Source organism: Nestor notabilis, unplaced genomic scaffold (assembly GCF_000696875.1).
Source record: "Nestor notabilis isolate BGI_N333 unplaced genomic scaffold, ASM69687v1 scaffold267, whole genome shotgun sequence".
Classification (NCBI taxonomy): Eukaryota; Metazoa; Chordata; class Aves; order Psittaciformes; family Psittacidae; genus Nestor; species Nestor notabilis.
Window position 1 is genome coordinate 193017 of NW_009934887.1, and position 22127 is coordinate 215143.

The window sequence follows — 22127 nt, forward strand, 5'->3', positions numbered from 1 at the left end:
GGTGAATCTCATCGTAAATGGAAGCATTAATGTTCATGGAATTATTTTCTGTCTTTCCATTCCTCTCCGTGGCAATAGTAGCAGTTTTGACCTAGAAAATAAATTTTATGAGACATTTTTCATTATGAAGAACCTATTTTCTTCTCTTTCCTTCCCCGAGTAGTTCCCCTTTCCATTTTATTCCTTTTATTCAATCTTGCTCCGATGTTCTTTCAGCTTTTCAGAGACCTAACATTATAACTTATTCATGGTTTGGGCAACCGAGAAACAAGAAAATTCAGCATATTGTTAACAGGTGAGTGCATCTGAAATATGAGTTATCATTAACTGACCACTGTGACTTTCAACAGCATAAAACAAATTAGGTGCAAACCTGTCAAACAATCTTGTAGGGACTGGTGAATCCTTACATGATTTCTTTACTCCATGCAAGTTAAGTGAAAATAGTAAGTGCAGCATAAAAGAACCTCTAATGAAATAACCCCCTGACAGATATATCTTGATTCATGCCTTATGTCCAGTACACTCAAATGCATGATAATGCAGAGAAGTTGTGGCTTTAGATTTAACTTTAAAAAATATTATCTTACCAGTTGAATTCTTAAGCTGTTTTTAAGAAAGCAGTAATTTAGAATAATGAATATTTCAGCCACTCATTCATGAAATTAAGGTAGGGCTTTTTTAAATCTTAATTGTAGTTGTATTTCACTTATATACATCAAACATTTATTCTTCCTGCAGTCCAGGTTAAAAAAAAAAGAAGGGAGAAAAAAAGCGCATGAAAACAAGACAGAATGATTACACCACCACATCTGTGCTGCATCTGCAGCATTAAGGGAAACAACAAAACATACATCAGTAGTGACATGAAGTGCAGAAGAAAATCCTTTCCTTCAGCCTCTGGAAATGACTGAAGCGATGTTTCAACACCAAGAATCATCCCACCAGGGTTACAGTGCAGTTTCTGCAATATCAGTTGAAAGGTACAAAAAATCACCAGCTACTCAGCTTACTCTATAATATTCTCAATAGTTAAGGATAACATCTTTCTTTAGAAGCTACTGTTGCAATGCTTGCCCAAGATTAGCGGACCTAATGGACCACTAATCCTAAAACAGACCAGAGAAAAGGAAAGACTGGATTTCTGCCAAGAACCCTCAAGGTGATGATGCAAAATCAAACCTTTAGATTTTAATTCAAATCTACTGGTTCATACTGAGATTCTTAAGAGCTGCACTAATATAGCCATTTAGAAGTTACACGTCCAGCCTAAGTCAGTCATTCAGGCTGCCTTGAAATCTAATGGACAGAGCTTGGCACTTCCAGAGGGTGATTCAGCCTACTCCTAAGTACGCGCCTAAACCCACACTTTCACTATCAGTTTAATCCAGTGCAAGTCAGCATCTTCCTGTGCTCTAAAGTCCCTTGAGGTTCAAAGGGAAATCATGACAACATGATAATTTATCTTCTAATCTAACCCTCTACGAGTTTTCATATGTCACAGGTCTTACACTATGACTGTCAAAGGTGAGAGATGTACTTAGGCAAATCATCCACCCATTTTTTCCTAGAAGTGTCATGCTCAATTTGTGTTAACTATCCTCCACAGTGCTTTTAAGATAAAATAATCTAGCCCAGAACTGGGAGTGCACACCACTTTTGCTGCGCCTGATTTGTCTATGTGGCTTTCCAAAAGGAGCTGTGCTAACACATGCCCATTAGCTGCTAGGGGCAAAACCCCAGCAAGAACAAGGCGTCCAAACACACCTCCACCTGCCGCCTTCTGGCAGACATTAGCAACTTTCTGGTATCTGAAAACATGAAACCTAAACAAAAAGGGAAATGAAGAGAAATTTCAGAATGTAGTATAAAGTTTATGACGTGATTTGCTTTTGCCTGAAAACAATTGGTACTTTGCAGACATGACCTGGAGAGTGAGGCCTTTCCACTTCTGCAGCGTGACATTTTCAAGTGATGCTACACTACAAGGTGGCCAAGCCTGGTCCAACACCTGCTCAGAAACATTTGAGGCACCTGGCAGTGGGCAGCATGAGGAGCAGCAAGATGAACCTCCCTTCCTCCTACCGCAGAGCAGGAAAACACACGCCTCACACTAGGCAAATCAGCATGTGGCCACAAGAGCAGGTGCAGCTCCTGAATACCATGCAGTGAAATCATTTGAGAATTCCAAAATCAGTGGCAATTTTATAACTTTTAAAGTAAAAAATAACTGACAACCAACGGTGATGTTAAATATACAACTGGAGACAGCCTTCTCTGCTTCCATGTAAAAATCGGGCTAAGCTAAACTACAAAATGAAAACGAGATGGTTTTGTCAACACACCTTCTTGGAACTCAGGTTTAAATTTTGGCAAAGTTATTTCACTCCTTCCAAAGGAATATTTCTAACTTGTAACTAATCTTTCAGGGTCCTAAGAGGAAGATGAGAAGATGATGGTATTCAGCTAGCACACACAAGTCCATGGTATCTTTTGGGAAGGAAACACTTTGCTCTTGTGATCTTCATCAAAATGTCTCTCTTCTGTAAGCACATTGCCTTTTTGGTTGCTACTCAGCTTCATAAGACAGTTTCACATTGTAGCAGTACTTCACAGACCACTTAACTGAGCTGCAAACACCTAGATCATCAAAACCAGGACTTGCACACCATGCTGGAGACATAATTTAAGCTGTGCATCTTGGTCCGCACTTTTCAATACCCGATTTACTACAGATATGCATTTAACCCAGGGGAATTACTGAAAATCCTCATTTTGGTTGGTAAATCACATCTATCCTTTTACAGGTACAACAAACTCAACAGCATCCAATAAATCACTGAAGTTCAAACAGACAAAATCCTGATGCCTTCTACTGATAACTGCATTAGGAAATGAACAACACAGAACACATATAGAACCATAGAATGGTTTGGGCTGGAAGGGACTTTAAAGATCACCTAGTTCTAACCCCCCGACATGGGCAGGGATACCTTCCACTATACCAGGCTGCTCAAAGCCCTGTCCAACCTGGCCTTGAACACTTCTAGGGTTGGGACATCTGCATCAAAAAGCCGTATTAGCCTCAAAAGCTTGAGGAGAATAGAAGTCTTAAAGTTCTAAAATGATCTGTTTGGGGATTATCAGGAGTTGTTGTTCACAGCCATACCCTCACCCTCTCCAATTTACATCACTGCCCAAGTATAAAAATTCTTCCCCTGCCTCTTAATAATTCCTCTTCAAAGATCAGGTATAGACTCTGGATGGACTAGATGGACCATTGGTTTGCTCTGGTCTGATGAATCCCATGCAATAACGCTAATTAACCTCTTGGAGAATATCCATACATAAAATTGTTTCATAATTTATACATAGCAAGCATCTAGGCTGTTGTGTTGAATTTAGAATCGAGTTCAAGACAGAGGCTGTTTGAAGCTGGGTTGAAAAAACACCCTCCTCCTCAAAAAACCTGAACAGAAAACAAAAAAGCCCTCAACCGTGCAACTTCAGGACTTGGGAGAGGAGGTGGAAAAAGTATTCATTTTGGAGAGAAAAACAAAACAAAACATAATCTCTCATCTTATACACACTTAAGCACACCACCCACACTTATAGCCACATTTTCTGTTTAGGAAAGAAACCATAGATCAGCTAATTTTTTTAACTAGGTTTTACAAACACTAACTGAACAAGGCAGCTATATTTTACAAATGTAACACACCAAGAATCAGAAATCATTTGGCCATCTTCCTGTCACCAATCAATTTAGTCTTCTAAAAATACTTGGGGAAAAAAAAAAAAACCAACCCAAACACATCCATCCCCTCCTGGCCTGCCTAGATACATCTTCTCAACAAATAAGACTGATTACAGTAGCAAGAAGTTCTGGATTAATTCGATTTTTCTAAACAAAGGACAGTTTTTTTATAGAAGGGATAACCAATCTGAAGAGGTTTTCACAAATATGGAAGCTCATTTCTTCCCTATCAAAAGTGAAACAAAAAAATCTCTTATAACACATTCTCATAAGTACTGTTTTAGCTTGGGAAAAAAAGTCTTCTTTAATCCTGGTTTAGCTTTTAATATTACATCGTACATTAAAATTCATAAAGTAGTTCATTCCAGGCAAAACAAACTACTTTTCAGTTCTGCTCTGCAAATAGCACAGGAGGTACAATAAATGCTATTGCTTTCAGAACAGCTGAAACAGTCCTTTTATCAGGACAAGGTTTACTACTCCATTATTACAGTGGCGCCTGGAAGTGCAGTTATAGTTAAGTGTCAGGGTTTCCATTAACTCTCCTCCATGGTGGTTTTCAGGGGTGGTGGTAAGAGGGTTGTATTTATTATTTTGTGCATTTTTACTTTCATTAAAATGCAACTTGGCACAAAGAAATCAACCTCATTCTCAAACAAAAATTTCACTGGTGATGACGTATGGCATGTGCATGTGTTTGAACTCCAGGGCTCCACTGTTAAGATTCACAGGAACTGGTGTTATCCAGAGTTCCTTGCAATGGAGGTTCACTGGTCCTCAAACACCAGAAAAGCAGTGTCCTCCTCGAGACCAGTCTTTCAAGAGAGACATCCTATCTCTGGGACCCAAACTGAAACAGCTTTAGCATGGAGGAACTGTAATTTATCTGTAGTCAGAGGCAGGCCAGGATTACGTTTATGAAAATGAAGGGTTTTGTCAACTGAGTACCCAGAACCATAACTCATGCAAGATTTGTGGATACTTCTTAAAACACCACCTTGTTAAAATGATATTCTAATCTTGATGTTACATGTACTCTGTTTACGGAGGATGATAATGGTCCCCAAAAGTTATCACAAATTTTCTTTGGGGAATATGGGCTTTTGTTCTTCCTTCTAGGTTGAAGAGGTTAAACCGTCTCCGTGATGCAGTACCTACCTGATGGAGATGCTAATATTTATAAACTTCAGAGCCCAAGGAAAGAGCCTGACAGACAGGCTTCTGCCCCAGGAGGTGGCAAGATGAACAATGACCAGGGGAAAAATCCTTGTGTATGCCAACTCCTTGTGCCCAGTCCACCAGCATGAAAGACAGTAGCAGACTTCTATAACTTGACCAGCTTAGAGGGCTATATGTGTATCCCAAAAGCTCATGCATTAGAGGCTAATGATTTCAATTTAAAAAAAATTAAAAAGTAAGATTTTGCTTTTTTGTTTAAGTCAGAGAGAAAAGGAGAAGTGAGGGGGACAATGAGCTTCTTAAAGGATTTCAAAAAAGAATTGGAAACAATCCAGATACATTAGCTCAAGTAGCAACTAGTAAGAATGCTGTAAAAATGAGATAAATTCAACACAGTTCCTTCTAACTCAGGCACCAGGGTGTACGTTTGGTGAGTTCCTACTATCCTATCAAACCTCCAAGGTCATGCTTTCTGTTTTTGCATGCAACAATATGCAAAATTCACACAGAACAAGCACAGCTGCTAAACGGTTAAGTCTGCTCCACTGTCTGGCCACCAGTTGGCAACACAAAAATGCAAAATAGATCCTTTTCAGGATGTTTATTTTCACATCCTTCCGAAACTGATAACTTGCAATTGCAAAATAAACCTTCATGTGTGGCATATTAGCTCCTATTTTTCATGGTTTCATAGTTTAATTGTTTCAAACGTTACACTGGTCTAAAGATTTAATATCAAATATGTTGGCTCTTGCGTAAATTCTGTTGTCAGGATAAATGGTCTATTTTGTCTTTCAATAGTCGTCCAAGAAACTGACAGCTAAGCTAGAAAAATATTACACTGCATTCCTGTATAGTGAACTTTAAATAACTGCTTCTAATAAATTTAATGGTAAGAATGCTAGTAGTTTTATTTCCTTAGTATCAAATATTAAATAAACTGTGGACTTTCGGGGAGGGGGATATCAGAGCAGTAGTTTGCATTAATAATTTTGAAGTATCCTGACTATAATTTATTTCTGCTATGATTTGTAGTTATATTTGCCAGTGCAAAAACTAGAACAATTTAATTACTATTTCTAGCATTAAGTGTACTTATGTTACCAACATGGATATTTCAATTTTCGAACTTAGAACTCTGAACACTCAGTAGCAGTTGGCAAGTGTTTCACATGTTTATAGGTGGGTAATTCTGGCAACATGTAAAAAAGTCAAACAGAATGGCAACTCAGAGGTTCCTACATCCTCCAGCCATCCACTAGGTAAAGTGTGTATATTTTGCTGAATGATAAAGAACAGTATAACAACCAGAAATATGATTGTTTTGTTTTGTAGATATCAAGTATTAGTCTATAAGGTTTCCTTGTTTTCCTTTAGAAAGGAATCAAAACTGTGTTGTTTCCACTTTGAACTGTCACAATTAGGTTAACTATACTCCTGACTGCTACTAAAAAAATGAAATGTAATTACGAACAAGAGCACAGCAGAGACAGATAGATCCCCCCTTCTCCAACCTCTAAATTTGGACTTACAGTATGTTTTGTCAGTTAAGGAAACCCCTAAGTCTCACTTTCTTTCTGACTGCCAGAGACTTACACAGTTTAAAGTGTGAATTAAAACCAATACAAGGACTACCTCTGGCTTGACATCCTTCTGGAAGGTCCTGTAATTAACTCTGTTCTTTAGCTGTGAAATTGCCCAAGACCACTTGAGACAGAGTGAGACATTACCTTGGCAGAAAGAGATAAGTTAAGAAGGAGGGTTAGCCTTTGCTCTGAATTACCTGGGCTGTGGGAACAGGTACAGATATTAAAACAAACTCCAATGTTATTTTAAACACAGTTATCTATATTTAATTATTTCCCACTAAAGCATTACTATGTAAATTGATTCTCATCCTTTATCTTGAAGAGTATCTATAGTGTATTTCACAGACTAAACTCAATTAATGATAACAAAACTAGACCATTAGCAGAGCCTGTTCTTTCTGCTAAGAATTTTTTCTCTTCTTGTGAAAAATACTGCAGCAGGTCAAAGTGATCTTCTGTCCTCGTTTTCCTACAATTCCGTTATTCATTACTTTAGTGTGGTCCTTAGCATCCATTAGCTGCAGAAAAATTAGAAAAATAATCTTGAGGAATTTATAGCACTGAGAATGAGTATGGCAGAGAGTCATAGGCACAAGCCTAAGCCTGGTTAGTAAAAAACTGCTGTGTTTATGTACTCAACCATCAAAAAACGCCCACGACCCCAAAGCCTTGCTTTGCATAGCAAATCCAGACTGAATATACACCATGTTTCCTACATACATGCAGATCAGTTTGTTTTCTCCTTGCATAGGTACAATCTTGAGGCACAGCAACGCAGAGTACTTCAGAAAACACAGGGTTTTGGAGTGTTTCACTCGCAACCGTGTTTTTTCTTTGTAGAAATCCTATGCATTCCTATGGCTCACGCCTGTATTCCTCATGTACCCTAAAATCACCATTAGAGTCTCCTTGATAGACACAAGGACTACATCACTGAATTTCTGGATCCCACTAGACCAAACTTTATCACTGTGAGAGAACTAAACCAACAGCTCCACCAGATTTTACAGAAATCAATATGGGTTTCATTTGAACAAGTCCTAAATGAAGCTTTAAAAAACATATCCATATCTTTCAAGAGCGATGGATATAGCAAGTCTGTCATGTTACCCAGTTGTCAGTAGCTCAACCTGGTAAAAGTGTCCCCAGCATTTTCGGATGGAGTCTTCTTTCCCCCATCCCTTTAGTTTTACCTGTTAACTTTCTGGAAGATAATTTTTAAGACAATACGATGTACTCATACTTCCGCTTTCATTCCCACTCAACTTAGTGGTCCAAATCCTTCAACATCGTTATTTGAACCTCTAATGTTAAAAATAACACTTGAGAATTACAGATAAAAAAAGACAGCTAAAAGCCAGAATCTTAATAATTAAATAAAATTAACAAAAAACTCTGTAGGGGCCATAATGGATAGAATTTATCTTAAAACCAGAAAATAGGTAGTAATAAACTGCTACTATCATCCATTATACTTCTTAAATTTAATTTGTGATATGCACTGCAAATAATGATTCCACAAGCGTTTAAAAAATGCCAACAGTAAAAGCTTTCTTCTTTTTACGAAAGGTATCACCCAGCAGGTCAGCGAGAAAACACAAAGAGCAAATCTCAAGGACAGAGAGAGTGGTTTACTTGTGGAGGCCGGCTAGGTGGTGTGCTTATGAGAGGTGCAGGGCCCATTGCGGAGGCTGCGTTCAAGCTCCTTTCCCTTTCATCCTGGTAAATTCGATCTCGTTCAGCTTCCGGCAGCTGCAAGAAGTTCTGCATAGCCCGAAGGTTTACCAGCAAGGACTGCGAGGCAGTCTTGGGATCCTCTTCCTTTCGGAGGATTTCTGAGAGCAAGCCCTGTAGGAAGGGAAGACAAAAATATGCTAGAGAGTTAGCCTAGGTCAGTGCCTGTAAAACCGTGCTCTCCAAAGCTACTGCTTATCCGTCCTCTTCTTTCCACTGGGCTGAGAACGAGAGCAGCGGATACACTATTCACTCCACAGAGGAATATATTAATGGCATTTTAGGTAGTGAGAAGAGAGCCTCAATTGTACCCTTAATTTTATTAAGCATCTGTTTTACATACAACATAAATTGAATCTGCCTAAGAGGTCTCCTTCTTTTTACTGGCTTAACTTGCCATGAAATCTTTCACAGTCGACAGACAATCATAAGACATTAAGAATAAGTGAAATACGGATAGTCCAGAGGCATGACACTGGGGTGTTCTCAGGCTTCCCAGACAAAATGTATAGCCAACCTAAAAAAAAAAAAACGGCTTTGCACATTTCTAGCAATTTAAACAGCTCTTTGAAAGGAAGTGATATTTCACAACTAATCTGAGATGATAAACTCGCAACGTTTCTGAAGTACTGCTTAACTGACTCAGGTCATGTGTTTTTACAAGTCAATATTTTGTTCTGAGAGTTGTATACGGGAGTTTAACAAGTTAGGAAACTCACTGTTGAATGCTCCCTCCTTCTTCACCTTCCTCCTCCTCCCACCATGCTCCTCTTTTCCCTAGGACAACCCTAATTCTCACCCACCCCATTGCCTGGGTTATTTATTTGAAAACCTGCCATACAAGTCCCATTTCCTAATTCCACTTCCAATTTCCTAAAACCACTGTTGTCCTTTGACCACTTTCAAAGTCCAGCAAGGATAGATAAAAGCAGACACTGGGGGCATCTGTACAGCAGTGTCAGAGATGGGCAGGCTGCAGGCAACAGCATGCCACCAGTGGCTTGTACAGACCACAACAGGTTTCCTACACAATCATTTTATCTTGGTTCTCAGCAGTGGAGCAGGCCTGGCCATCTGGGACTATTCTTGCTCCCTTCTCTTTTCTGGTGTCAGAAAAAGATTTAGAAGGCAAATAAATGAGTTACACACAAAAGTGGCATTTGGGTGGAGTATAAGTTTTAAAATTTTTCTTAATAATTACTCTAATAATAAATATACTTACTAGCAAATATGGAAATCAAATTCTTGTCTCCCATGTTTTTTTCTACTGTTGAGTACTAAAACCCATAGATACTACTATTTGTCAGTGGCAGGGTTACACGACTCATTCTCCAAGAGAGACAAAGCTGTCTGCAGAGCACAGGACGTACAGAATACTTTAGGTTCGAAAAGACCTTTAAGATCATCAAGTCCAACCACTAGCCAAGCACTGCCAAGTCTACCACTAAACCACGTCAGTGCCACATTTACACATCTTTTAAATACCTCCAGGGATGGTGGCTCAACCACTTCCCTGGGCAGCCTGTTCCAGTGCTTTACAACCCTTTTGATGATGAAGTTTGTCCTAATATCCAATCTAAACTTTCCCTGGTGCAACTTGAGGCCATTTCCTCTTCTCCTATTGTTTGTAACTTGGGAGGAGACTGACACCCACCTTGCTACAATCTCCTTTCAGGTAGTTGTAGACACATGTGATTTCTGACTGCTACTGTGCCGAAAGCAACCAGGACTAAAAAGAAGAAAGGGAAACTAAACTCAAACGGACTGGCAGGAGAGAAGACTCCTTACTAACAGCCAGCTCCTTACTAACAGCCCGCTGGCAGCCACAGCAAACGTCCTTGAAAAGTACTTCAGTCCATAATAGAAAATATTTGCTTGTATAAGTCTTTCTCACATAGTGAGCAGCTAAAAAAAAGTGGAAAAGGCTGTTTTTCTTGTGTAACTTTTCACCCCTCAGTGAAATAAGTAAACAAAGAAAATAGGTTTTTGTATTTTTCCTGCATTTGTCAGTATAACCGTTGCTGCAGGACACCTCTTGGTGATTAGAAATGCCATTAAGCATTCATTCCCCTCTCCTTCCCCCATCACTGCCATGGCTCTCTGCATGAGCTGGGAGCAGAGGAGACAACACAGATGCAGAGAGAGAAGGGGAAATGAGAGAGCAGGGGGAAGGCAAGGAGAAGGTGTTTGCTTCTAGGAGCTTTGAACCTAAAGGTCAGAATACGTGAGGAAATAATACAAAATATAAGGTGTAATAACAGTCGCAGGCAAAGTCTTACAATACAGTTTGCCTGCTTCAAATACTGCTTTCTTGCTACTGCTTCAATTTTCTGAGCACAAAACTTCAGATAAAGATTGTTGTACAAGATGTAAAATGGGAAAACCCTAGAAAGAAAAAAATCATCTCTCACATCCTGCCCCATGCTGACATGCAGAGATTTACTGCTCATTTTACCAGGTTTGAATTGGTTTGCCAAGATACCAGTCTTGGTGTGATCTCCTGATATTGTACCTCAGGTTGTATAAAAGCTAAATGCTGTTTTGCAGAAAGATTATCAACACTGCTAAGCTCAGGGTCCTCACTGTTCCTCCACTGTATTCTTTTCACACTGGAAATTCATTGTCTTAAAATGTTACCAGATCCCATTGAAAAAAAGAAAGTTTACGTGTCACCACAAGTATAATTCGTTACTAATTGCACAAAAATGTTCAATAAAAATTATCAAGGCTTTCAAAACCTAATTATGAATTCTTTAAAAATGGAGATAAACAAAAGTGTCTGCCAGTATGAACAAAACCCCTGCCTGTCTGGCCTCCAGTTTGTCTCCTCTTTGAACGTAATCACTGATTCAAATAGATTTTATCAGCCTGATAGAACTTCAAAGCTCCCAGAAGAAATTTGCCCAAAACATGCAGAACATCCCTGAACACTATTCCTCTCCTTTGCAGGGTGCTCCCATCCCATGTCCAGGTGGAAGATTATTCACAAGCTCCACCCATAAGCCTGGATCTCTGCCAAGTAAGTTATAAGCAGACACATTTATCTATGTCGCTTAGTATCAAGAGGAGAGCTGTCATGATAGTGTAATAGCACCTTTTTACCTTTTATTCAATAGTGATATGGATAGTGTGCTTTTTCTTAAATTACACTACGAAGAATTATATGAATACAGTGGCAATTTCTGTTATACTTAAGCAGGCAAATTTCTCTCTACCACATAATTTACAGAACTCAAATTCAATAAAACATTACATGATGGTCCATTACTGTTATCAATTTTGAATAATCCATCTTCATTTTTCATTTTACTGGAAAATAAAGTGTGCCAAAGACAAAGTAGAAGAAAAAAAAAACAACAAAAAAACCCTGCCTGAGAAGTTGGTTTGTGTAAACTTAGATTTTGTTTTAAAATTACACAGAGCCGTTTATTGCATCCAAGCGTTCTCCCTTGAAATAGCGATTGCCCAGAATTAGCATGAGCACAGTCCTAAATACACAGAAGTTTTCACATATGAGAAAAGGCATTATACATGAACAAAAGGCAACATATCCCAGCAGCTAATATTTTAAACAAGCATGGGGGTGAAGTAGAAAGGAGGGCAAGAGAAAAGGTATCTGGCAGAAACAGAGAAGTACGCAAAACCCTTGAGATTAAAAACTGTCAGTGGTGGGAAGAAGAAAAATTACAATAGTTGGGCATGCCAAAAGCAGCAAAAAGCACTCCCTCTCCCTTAGCAAAGATGAAGCCAAGAGGTCATCTCCGTACGGCAGCACCCAGGTTCATGCAGCAAAGTTACGGTTGAAAGTGTACACAGAGATGGGCAGCCCAGAGTTACAGTTCCAACCACAACCATGACTAACACAATTCCTTGCTCACACAGTACATACATGTCACTCTGCCATGCACCAAGTTAAGCTACACCTGCAAGTCAAACATCAGCCTTGCTTGTGGGAACCCAAGCTTTCCATTTCCTGACTCATGTTTACATTTACAAACACACAACAGAAATGGGAGAGGAGTTTGTTTATTTGTTTAGGGCTCTGAAGGTGGTTCAGCCTATGCTCCACTCCAGCCCTCTCAATAAAGCAGAGTAGAGAACCTCCCAGTTTGATTGCAAATCTGCAGGGGCAGGCTGAGCCTCTCTCCCAACGGGAGGCTGTGGCAGAGGCTAGTGAGGGGCACTGCACTTTTGGGGGCTGCCCTGATGCATCAGCACCACCATCCTGCGGCTAGTTGGTGGCACCCAGCCCAGCGAGCTGATCACAAATGCCATTTTCTGGCCAGCAAAGTGCAGGATAATACTGACCTCACTCTTTCAAAAGATCAGAGGTGTCTGCACTGACATCACCTGGAAAAAATATAGTCTATTCAGTCAAACAGCGACTGAAACACAAGGAGATCAATTCACCAAAATCACCCTAGCTAACAGAGAGACTGATAGACGCATTTGGTGAGCCGTAACTGGTTGCCAAGCTTGAGGTGAAACTCAGATCTGCTAGCACAAATCCTGAGTCAACAACCTTTTCCATGTTGGAAAAGAGGGCCAAGAGGATTCAATCAGTCTCTTTGCAGCCAGTGAGCTGGAATCGCAACTGCCGAAGGACAAATAAAACTTCAGACCCTGCTGCACTCTGAAGCCTTCCTTGAAGGACCACTGTGAAATTTTTTATGGGGAGAGGTGCTCCATCATCCAAATCTGCTTCTGCATCCTACAACTGTTCTATTGTGCCTGTGTAGATGTTAATTTTCATTCAAGTTACAGCTATCTGGACTCCTCTGACTAAACTTTGCAAGGCACGTTCCTGAGAACTACAGTTTTAAAAGGACCATTTTGAAAGTAAGGCTGGGGGAGAAGCTATCCAAGATATTAAGGACATCCTTTCAATTTTATAAGGTGCGTCTGGGGTTTTTTTCTGCCTTATAGGTAGATGATAATAAAAAAAACCCAAACAAACAAAAAACTCAGCAAACCAACCAAACAAAAAAAACCCCAAATCCCCCCAAAAGACATCCTATTTTTCAGAATTAATTTTACAAAATTCTTTCATTTGAACTCGGAAGAGGTACAAATATTTCTAGTCAACATTTTTGCTCCCAAATCAAAAATTCTTGAAATCAGGGCCAAGTGTTGAACTACGACACTAAACTCAGAACCCACTCTTCCCATCCAAAACCACCACCAAATTCTGTATTCAGATTGCAGAGCACAAGTCTTAAAACAAGAGGTGCCAAGATGGTCACCCAATTCCACCAACGTCCATTTTTACATTAAGCTAGATTACTCTTAGTTTATCATTAACTTCCTTCCTTAACTTTTACACTGAAAGCAAATCTTCCCCCTCATCTGAGACCATATCTCAACATCAGAGTTTGCACAGAATTCCTAACCAACTTCAGTGAGATCTTCTGCCTTTAGAAACTGATGGCATGATATGGTCCCTGGACACAGCTCAAATATGCTTATGACAATTTCAAAAATATCAGTGGTAAGCCCGAGTTAGCTTTTTATCTCAGAAAACAGTAGATGAATTTAAACAAGCACTTTCACCTGCTCTAGCCAAAAAGGAAAAAGAAAAAAGACAAAGGGCATTACATCAATATTAGAAAATAACTTCTAAGTAGCATCAGTTATTAAAGCGCTGCCCTAATTTTAGTTAAATGTGATGTATCCTTGAATAAGCTCTGGTGAATTCAGAAGTACAGCAAGTAGAACAAATGTACATATTTTCATATAAGAATCACGGGTATCTCTACCTGTGTTTATGCTTGGACATTAGCTATTACTGTTGGCAAAATGAATAATTTTCAGTTTTGCCAAGGTGAAATGTGCCTACAACAAACTCCTCTGGATTTCAGTGGGGCTTTGCTCCATATGAAAAGTATACTGAGATATTTCTTGGCAACACTGAGGCAAATATTCTCTAGGCTCCTAGTATTTTTCTTTCTGTTTCCTATGTTTGCCACAATACATAACAAATACTGCAAAATCTTATGTAGCTATCTGCAAATACTGATTTGATTAGCTAACACAATCTGTAGGACATAGGGATACTACTCTGTGGGGTGTTTTTTTTAGTAGATTTGATTGAAAATTGCCATTTACATGTCTATTTATTTAAGCTATTTATTTATGCTATTTACGTATCTATTACATATCTATAGCATATCTCCTCATGGGATTTGTTTTCAATGTTCATTTTGGGGTTCCTCACAGTTTTGGGTCACTTTGAACACATTTACCAAGCTGGTTAGCCACATCATCTGTGGAAGAGTTCAACTTTAAACAAATATGTAATAACGTTTGTAGCTAGAAAAATATATAGTAATCAGAAATCAGTGTTTGCACTAGAAATCTGGTTCTACATTTGCATTCATCACATCTCAAGAGCATCTTCTCATACTGTGTCATATAAATTCAGTGTCCAGTTAGAGCCAATCATCCTTTTATTCAGGTAACACTGCGCTCATGCACAAATGATAGACCAAAAGCTGACAAAAAAGCTGAAAAATTAGCTGACAAAACCTGAATGAATTATACTTTGGAGGGGGAAGAAAGTTGAGAGAAAACAAGATGCTTTTAGGCAAGTCTGAGAAACAAGTAAATATTTAATAAACTATTTATTTTCTGAATTATTTGCTTGGCTTTTTGTCCAAGTAAGATGGCAGCTGCAAACCAGTGTAACTTGAAGCTACTATTATTACTTCAATACTCTGTATTATCAATAGCTAAAACATTAAACACTCTATTAAACAAAATTCTATGTCACTTTTTTGTAAATATAACAACTGGCATTGCCTGAACCTAACTTGCACAAGTAATCCTTGTACAAGTTCATGTATCCCATGAAATTCTGTATGAGCAACCCAGATCTTGAAAAACTCCTCTGCTGCTAAAAGGAAAGACATACACACACATAGCTCTACAGAGAATTCACACAATGACTCTACTTTCTCTTAGCTAAAAGAGGATGTAAAAATTTTTAAGGCAATAATAATTCAGAACACTTTCAAATGACATACTGATTCAAACCTGTTACCAGTGCATTTGAAATGGAGTTTTTATTCTCTGAGCTATGCAGGGAGACACACCAACATTCCACGACAAGCCCAAATTATGATTTTTTTACTATACTCTACAATGGACAAATACTTGTTCCTTAGGTTTAAAAATGTGGAATCCAAAGCAAATTTACCAATATCTTCTTTTTTTTTTTTTTTTTTTTATTTTCTGTACAATGAATATCCTATTTTATTTTCTGTTAAAACAGACTTCTAAAATTTTGAGATCTTATTATTTGCACTGGATATACTGACATTTCTTCCATAATTTCTGCTTGATTAAATTCCATGCAACATGGCATTAAGTTAAATTCATAGAGCAGAATAAATTATAACAGGGTTAGCTTCTAAAACAGGTGTAAAAAATAACACATTTTAGTGTTACTTATCAGCTTTGCTAGGGCTAGCTAGCTTTTTCTGCATTGAAGAGCTGAAGTATATGTTCTGACGTGGACATTGGCAATCTCAGCAACTACTGTTTTTGCAACAAACTACAAAAATACATAGAGTAGATGATCTAAAAATAAAGCTTTTAATTTTTAATCTTTTCAGAAGCCTGAAAAGATGTTATTAGGACTTTCACTAAAATAAAAATAACTGAAAATAAGAATAAAAGACCATCTCCAGTATACCTGTAAAAGAAGACAGATTGTTCAGTACATGAATGTGGTCAGTATACCTTTGCAACACAAAAGGCAATCTGTTAGGTGACTTTGTGAACGGTTCTGCATAGAGCTGTTCATTTCCTTTCCAGTGAAGATTCAGCTATTCGTAAACCATCACAACTGGAGAGGAACCAGCATGGTTGTAAGAACAGTGGGTATTTCCACAAACCAGTCACTGAAGATTTCTGTACTGTACCAACGTGGACACTTGTCCTGCAAGGAAGCATGGTTCCTTCACAGGAGCTAAATGACAAGGCAGAAATGAGGAGAGAGGCTTAAATGGTGATAATTACTAATGAGAGAGAGAAAGAATGGACTCTTAGATTGAAAAACAAAGAGAGAAAAAAAGACAACTGACCTGAGTTCGGTTAAAAGCCACACGTGCAAATACTGCCTGCGAGATTCCTGCTCGTTTGAGTTCGTCACGGACCCACTGGTAGATTTCGGAAGACACCTCTGTATTTGTTGAGACCTGCTGCTCCAACGGCTTGTTCATGGATCTACTGACAGGAGGAGGGTGGTTCAAGTACTGCTGGTTTAAGGACTGCTGGGCTAGAAGTCTGTTCACTGCATACTGCTGGTTCAGCAACTGGGCCATTACCAGCTGCTGATTTACCAGCTGAGGGCTAATGGGAGTAGATACAAGTCCAGGGTGCAGGTTTGGAAGCGGGGTCCGAACGGATGGTTGACTACCATGAGAAAGCTGAACAGGGGATGGAGGCTGTTCGGCTGTGTTCCCTGGGACCGGCTGCTGACCGAAGTTGACATGGTTGGCACCTTGCTGGGATAGTTCAGAAAGGCTATCCATCTCAACTATGGTGGAAGAAAAACATTGGAAAAGCCAACATAAGACTGAAAATCACAAACTTCACACTCCTCTTGCTAATAAAAATAGCCAAATATAAAATGGCATATTCAGGTTCATGCTTCCTGTATTCTCCAGCCTAGATTAGCAGGCACATAACATCACTGTTGCAGCTATTTGCCTTCAAAATTCACCTACAAATAATGGTGTAGCAAATATTTAAAAAAAAAAAACCCAAAAAACAAAAAGCAAACCAAAACCGAAACAACCAACCACACAAAAAACCCAACAAACTGGTCACCATCATCACTGGGCCCTTGGAGAAACCAGTAGAACATCAGAGGCAAAACCACTCCTTTGCCTTACGTGCTGGAAACCACATAAGGCAAAGGATTAACTTCCTGAGAGTTGTACAAAGGCACAATGCAACTGAACCACGAGCGTATGGCTGCAGAGCACACCACCACAGCGATGGATGGAGGGGACTTAGGACATGGCAGTAAGCAACTAGAGAGTGGGCAAAGATCAGACACAGGAAACTACTCTGTGTGCTGCAGAAGATGGAGGTGGAATGGTCAGTGCATCTGTGCAAAGAGTAGGAGGACTGTTACGGGAAAGCACACCCTGACCAGAGAGAGAAGCCCCTGGTGGCTGGTTTTGTTCCTCCTGTGGTGTCCCCCACCATGACATCTGCAGTTCCCAGCCACTGGAAATCTGTAACAAGCAGGGTGGGGGTGTGGACCTCCCCATGCTCTGCTAATTTCTAGATGCTGCCTCAATTGTATGGGACTGCTAGGAACTAGTATAATTTATGTAAATTACACAGATGGGCTGCTTTATCTTGCAACCATGTATGCATGGGTTTTTTCAGTGACTTGCAACATGGTTGAATTTTTTTCTTGTATTAACTCATCTGCCTTGACACACCCTCCTTTTTAATTAACAACACAGTTTTTTAAACTACAAGAGTTCTTCCAGCACCCCTCTTGTGCTTGATAAGACAACATAAACGACTCCAGGCTGATGTAAAGGACTTGCCTTTTTATCAATGTATGGCACTTTTTAAACAATCTCAGTTCTAGAGCTTTGGCAATCCTGGTCTGCAAATAGCCTTAAGAAAACATGTTGTATTGAAAAACCAAAATGCCAGTATCTTCACAAAAGTGTTGTAGTGATTTTTTATTTACAGTAAAACATATTTTTCTAAAAAATAAAGGCAGCGTCTGAGCTTTTCAACAGTAATTATGATCTTCACTAACAGTCATTCAATGCAAGACCACCCTTTCCTCCACAGGGATGAGAGCTGGTGGAAGAAATCAGCACCTGGATTCCCACCCGCAGCCCTGCCTTCCCCCTCTGGCCTATCATGGGTAGAAATTTAACAAGTAAAAATCAAGCTAGTTGTTCTACAGAGATGTTTGGTGTCCATAGCCTGGATCAGTCCCTCAGCAGAGCACCGGCTGCTCCTCATCCATGTGGCTTTGAGGGCAGTGCTGCCCCTCACCCCAGGTTATGCAGCAAAACACACCCCTACATGTGTTTTCTATGCACTGACCTCACTGTCCCCCAGCAAATGGGTGGTGAACCAGTCCTGGCAGGTCAGGTAAGGAAAACTGCAGAGTTGCCCAGTGCAGGAGCACTGCCAACATGGGGGTCGGAGAGCCTGCTGTGGAAAGGTCACCCTCCCATGCAGGCGCTCTGCTGCCTCGCACACAGATCATGGGAAACCAAGTGAAGTCTTAACACTGACTCTGGTGGTCTCAGAAGAAGGGTTCAGCGTTGCACAGAAGGTACAAAGTAGATAAAAGAAAGAAGCTGCCTGTTTTTCACTAGCAGAAAGTGGAGATCAACCCAAGTGGGCCATTCACTTGGAATAGTAATTCAAGCAATTATCACAAAAGTGATGCATTGTCTTCATTACAGCCGTAAGCTATAAAAGGCAAGGAACCCGTTTTGGTAGATGAATGATTTTGCTTCAGATACTGAAAGCTAAGTCAAGCTCAAAATTCAATCCAAATTGAGGTCCTGTTTCTTCATTCTGTCAAAAACTATGTAGAAATTTTCTGACATAAAGTGTTCAAAATTATGTTAACAGGTTTAAGAAATAGTTCTAAAAACAGTAAAATACACAAAGATAAAAGGTATTACAGAATTAATACATCCCACTGATGGATTTTTTTTTTCTCCAGTAATTTACTTGTGCTTACTACAACAAGCAAACAATTGTCACAACAACTATTTGTTTAAAATGAATTGAAATCAGGGTCCCAAAGTTAGAGAAAGATGTGAATTTATAAAATTATAGCATTCTCGCTGGAAGGCAGTAATAGTTATAGAAGCCTGTTTCTTTAAATATACATTAGCCAGAGCAAGAAAAAAATACATACATTAAAAAAATCACTCCGTCACAGTTCCAGGAACAGGTTTTTTAAACAATTATTCTGGGTGGTAGAAGATGTCTAGATTTATAGAATGACAGCTTTACATCTCTGGCAACCCAAGTCAAGTTTGGCTGTTTCAGTAGCAAATATTTATTTAAATGAATTCTTTCACTATATATGTACGTTCTACATCTACTCATCAAAAGCATCCTAAACTTACTGTGAAAGGACCTGGCTTCTTATATGACTGTGACAGACCTCGATGTGACACATAATGGTATGTATCCACCATCACAGCAAAAATTATTTTTTTTGCTTACCCATCATATCTTTTGCCTTCTTGAAATGTTTATACCACCTTCCAAATTCCTGACATTTTGCTGCTGAGACATTTGCATAGTAAGTGCTGTTCACAATGGAAGAAATCATACTCTGTGTGAAAAGGGGAGAAGAAAAAAAATAATGTAATACAGAGCAGTACAAGTGAAAGCACAAATTATTTCAATTGTTGAAACCATTATATTTTTAGTTTGAAAACCATATCAACATTTTTAATCCTATCATCCAAAGGCTTTCAAAAAACTCATTAATTGAGCATAAAACCAAGCTGAGGTATATCGTAAATGGGAGGGGAAAAAAAACCCCAGATATACTAAGGAAAGAACAAAGTTATTGACCAAGAAACATCAGGCAATGGGATGGGCACTGGATGGAAGAAACTAATCTTGAACGTGCATTTTGTCTGTCTATATCTGCTTTTAAATTTGATTGACCCTTTACATACCAACACAAGTTTACAGGCATACAGATCCTACACTGACTCCAAAAATGCAAGCAACGCCTCAAGTTACGCATGCCTGTTCACTTTGTGCTACTTATCACAGGGCAGACCCCAGAAAGCCACAGGATAAAAGGTTATGTGAATCACCTTTTGGTGGGACAAAATAAGGGGGGTTATAGTAGAGTAAAACATGTATGTAACAACCCATAATGAACCCAGACTTGCTTTTCCTAAACAGAGTATTTTAAGTGATTTGCAGAAACAGGCTTATGAAAAGCTCTTATTGTCATGTCTAATTCTGTAACTGAATATTAGCTGTAAAATAGACCAAAGGATGGTAGAGATGATTTTTTTTCTCAAAGGTTCTCGAGATATCAGATAGCTACAGTGAGAAATTTACCTTCTGCTCAGTTTTGACCAATTTTAAAATAGTGGAATTTACAATGCATAAAACTTTCAGTTCCAGTACATTCTTTTACAAAATCAAGTAAGAATAAGGCTTGCAAAATGAGATAATGCTCCAAGTTGAAAATTATATTCAGTATATCACGTATGAAAAACAAAATTAGCAAATGTATTTTCAATAGACTGAACTTGGCCACACTTTAGATTTTTATGTGGAAAGTAGTTACTTTTAGCTTAACTACAGGAATTGTCCAGCATATTGAGAAAACAATGAGTCAAGAAGACAAAGCCCTGATTATTATGTTTCTTCACTACTCAGCATGTAACATTTAGCTATATTTGTGCTGTCGTAAAATCGATGTATGGCATCAACCTTTTGTTAAACAAACTGCATAGCCCCTGGAAGAAAGAGTTTGGAGTAAAAATGCAATAAATATTACTGTAAGTCTTCTTTTATCAGGCTAGTTCAGCTTCTGAGTAAAAGTATCTTGATTATTGATCTTAGTGAAGTTCATTATAGCCATTTTCTAACATATTACTCAGTAACAAGCTATTTGTGGAGGCTCAGAACTGCTAGAGTGAGGCAGTATTATTTATGCCAAATGTGGATACCCTCTACTCTCCAGGCAGCTATTTTAATGTTTCTCTGAATCACCAAAATTCTTACCATTCCTTGATATTAATCTGGCATTTCTGAAATTAGCTAGAAGCCTTTTGTCAGTGGTATAAAAGGAGAATGAAATCTTAATAGACTACTGGAACTCTAGCCTGAATGACCTGAACCAAGCTCAGCTGAACCCAATTTCAATTTCCAGTATCATAGCAGTATCATTAACGTCTAATACTTACAAAATTATTGTTTAAGCTCTTTTATAGATTAAACTATTTTAAACACAGGCACGTGATACATAAATCCTGTGGATCTGGCGCATTATATGAATGCACAGTTACTGTACATGCAAAACCAGCAGATCTGTATGTGCAAAATGGGGAACTGCACTTGTAATGGGTCACCATCCCATACTAGCTTGTGCATACTTTGTGGGTGTCATTTAGGCTTCAAGGTGGTTTTCTCTCATTTTACTTTGCCCCTTTCAGATGTCTTCTCCTGCCCAAATAACTTTAGTAAGTATGAAAATGTCTATCAATAATAATTTTAGTAAATTACCAATTATTGATGAAGATCTCTGTCTAGGATTTCCTAGTCCTCCCTTCCATGTCATTTTACAAAGAATATATGGCAACGATATGGCAGTTTGTGACATCCTCTGCTTCTTCAGGAATAAATTTAATGCAGTTACTTTATTTTACAACCAAATTTAAGCTGGCCTGCTTAAATAACAGTGCTAGAAATCTCAGCTTCTTTGACACCATGTGAATTTCAGGCTCTGATGGCTAATATTGGAATTTTACTCCAGCTCTTCAAAGTAGATAATTAAAAAAAAAAACCAAACAAAAAACCACAGACATTATCAACACATTTTAAAATGAAAATTATCCTGCTTTTTCTTCGAGAACACTTCACACAAACATTCAAGTGATATTACCTACGCTAAGAATACTCATCAGGAGGAATCAATGATTTATTTACTAATTCACTGAAGGCAAAATTTTACAAGCCAGATAAAATATTACTACCTTGTTAACTCAGAAAATAACTTGACAACATTGAATTTCATTGTTTCTATGCTTTATTTATTGTCATCAAACTTGCAGTCATGTCAGTGCAGAGAGATGCACTTTGCTATAGAAATTCCTGTGTAATTCCTG

The 22127-nt window shown here is 38.7% G+C and overlaps 1 protein-coding gene across 1 annotated transcript in view; it reads right to left on the reverse strand.

Moving 5' to 3' along the window:
• Positions 1-22127, reverse strand: part of SATB1 (SATB homeobox 1) — a 73572-nt gene that overhangs the window by 26973 nt on the left and 24472 nt on the right. Inside the window, exons 6-9 of the mRNA XM_010017543.1 lie at positions 19492-19603; positions 16344-16798; positions 8161-8373; positions 5-91 (exon numbers count right to left, since the gene is read on the reverse strand). Coding sequence (XP_010015845.1) covers positions 5-91; positions 8161-8373; positions 16344-16798; positions 19492-19603 — 867 coding nt within the window. The remainder of the gene's footprint in view (positions 1-4; positions 92-8160; positions 8374-16343; positions 16799-19491; positions 19604-22127) is intronic.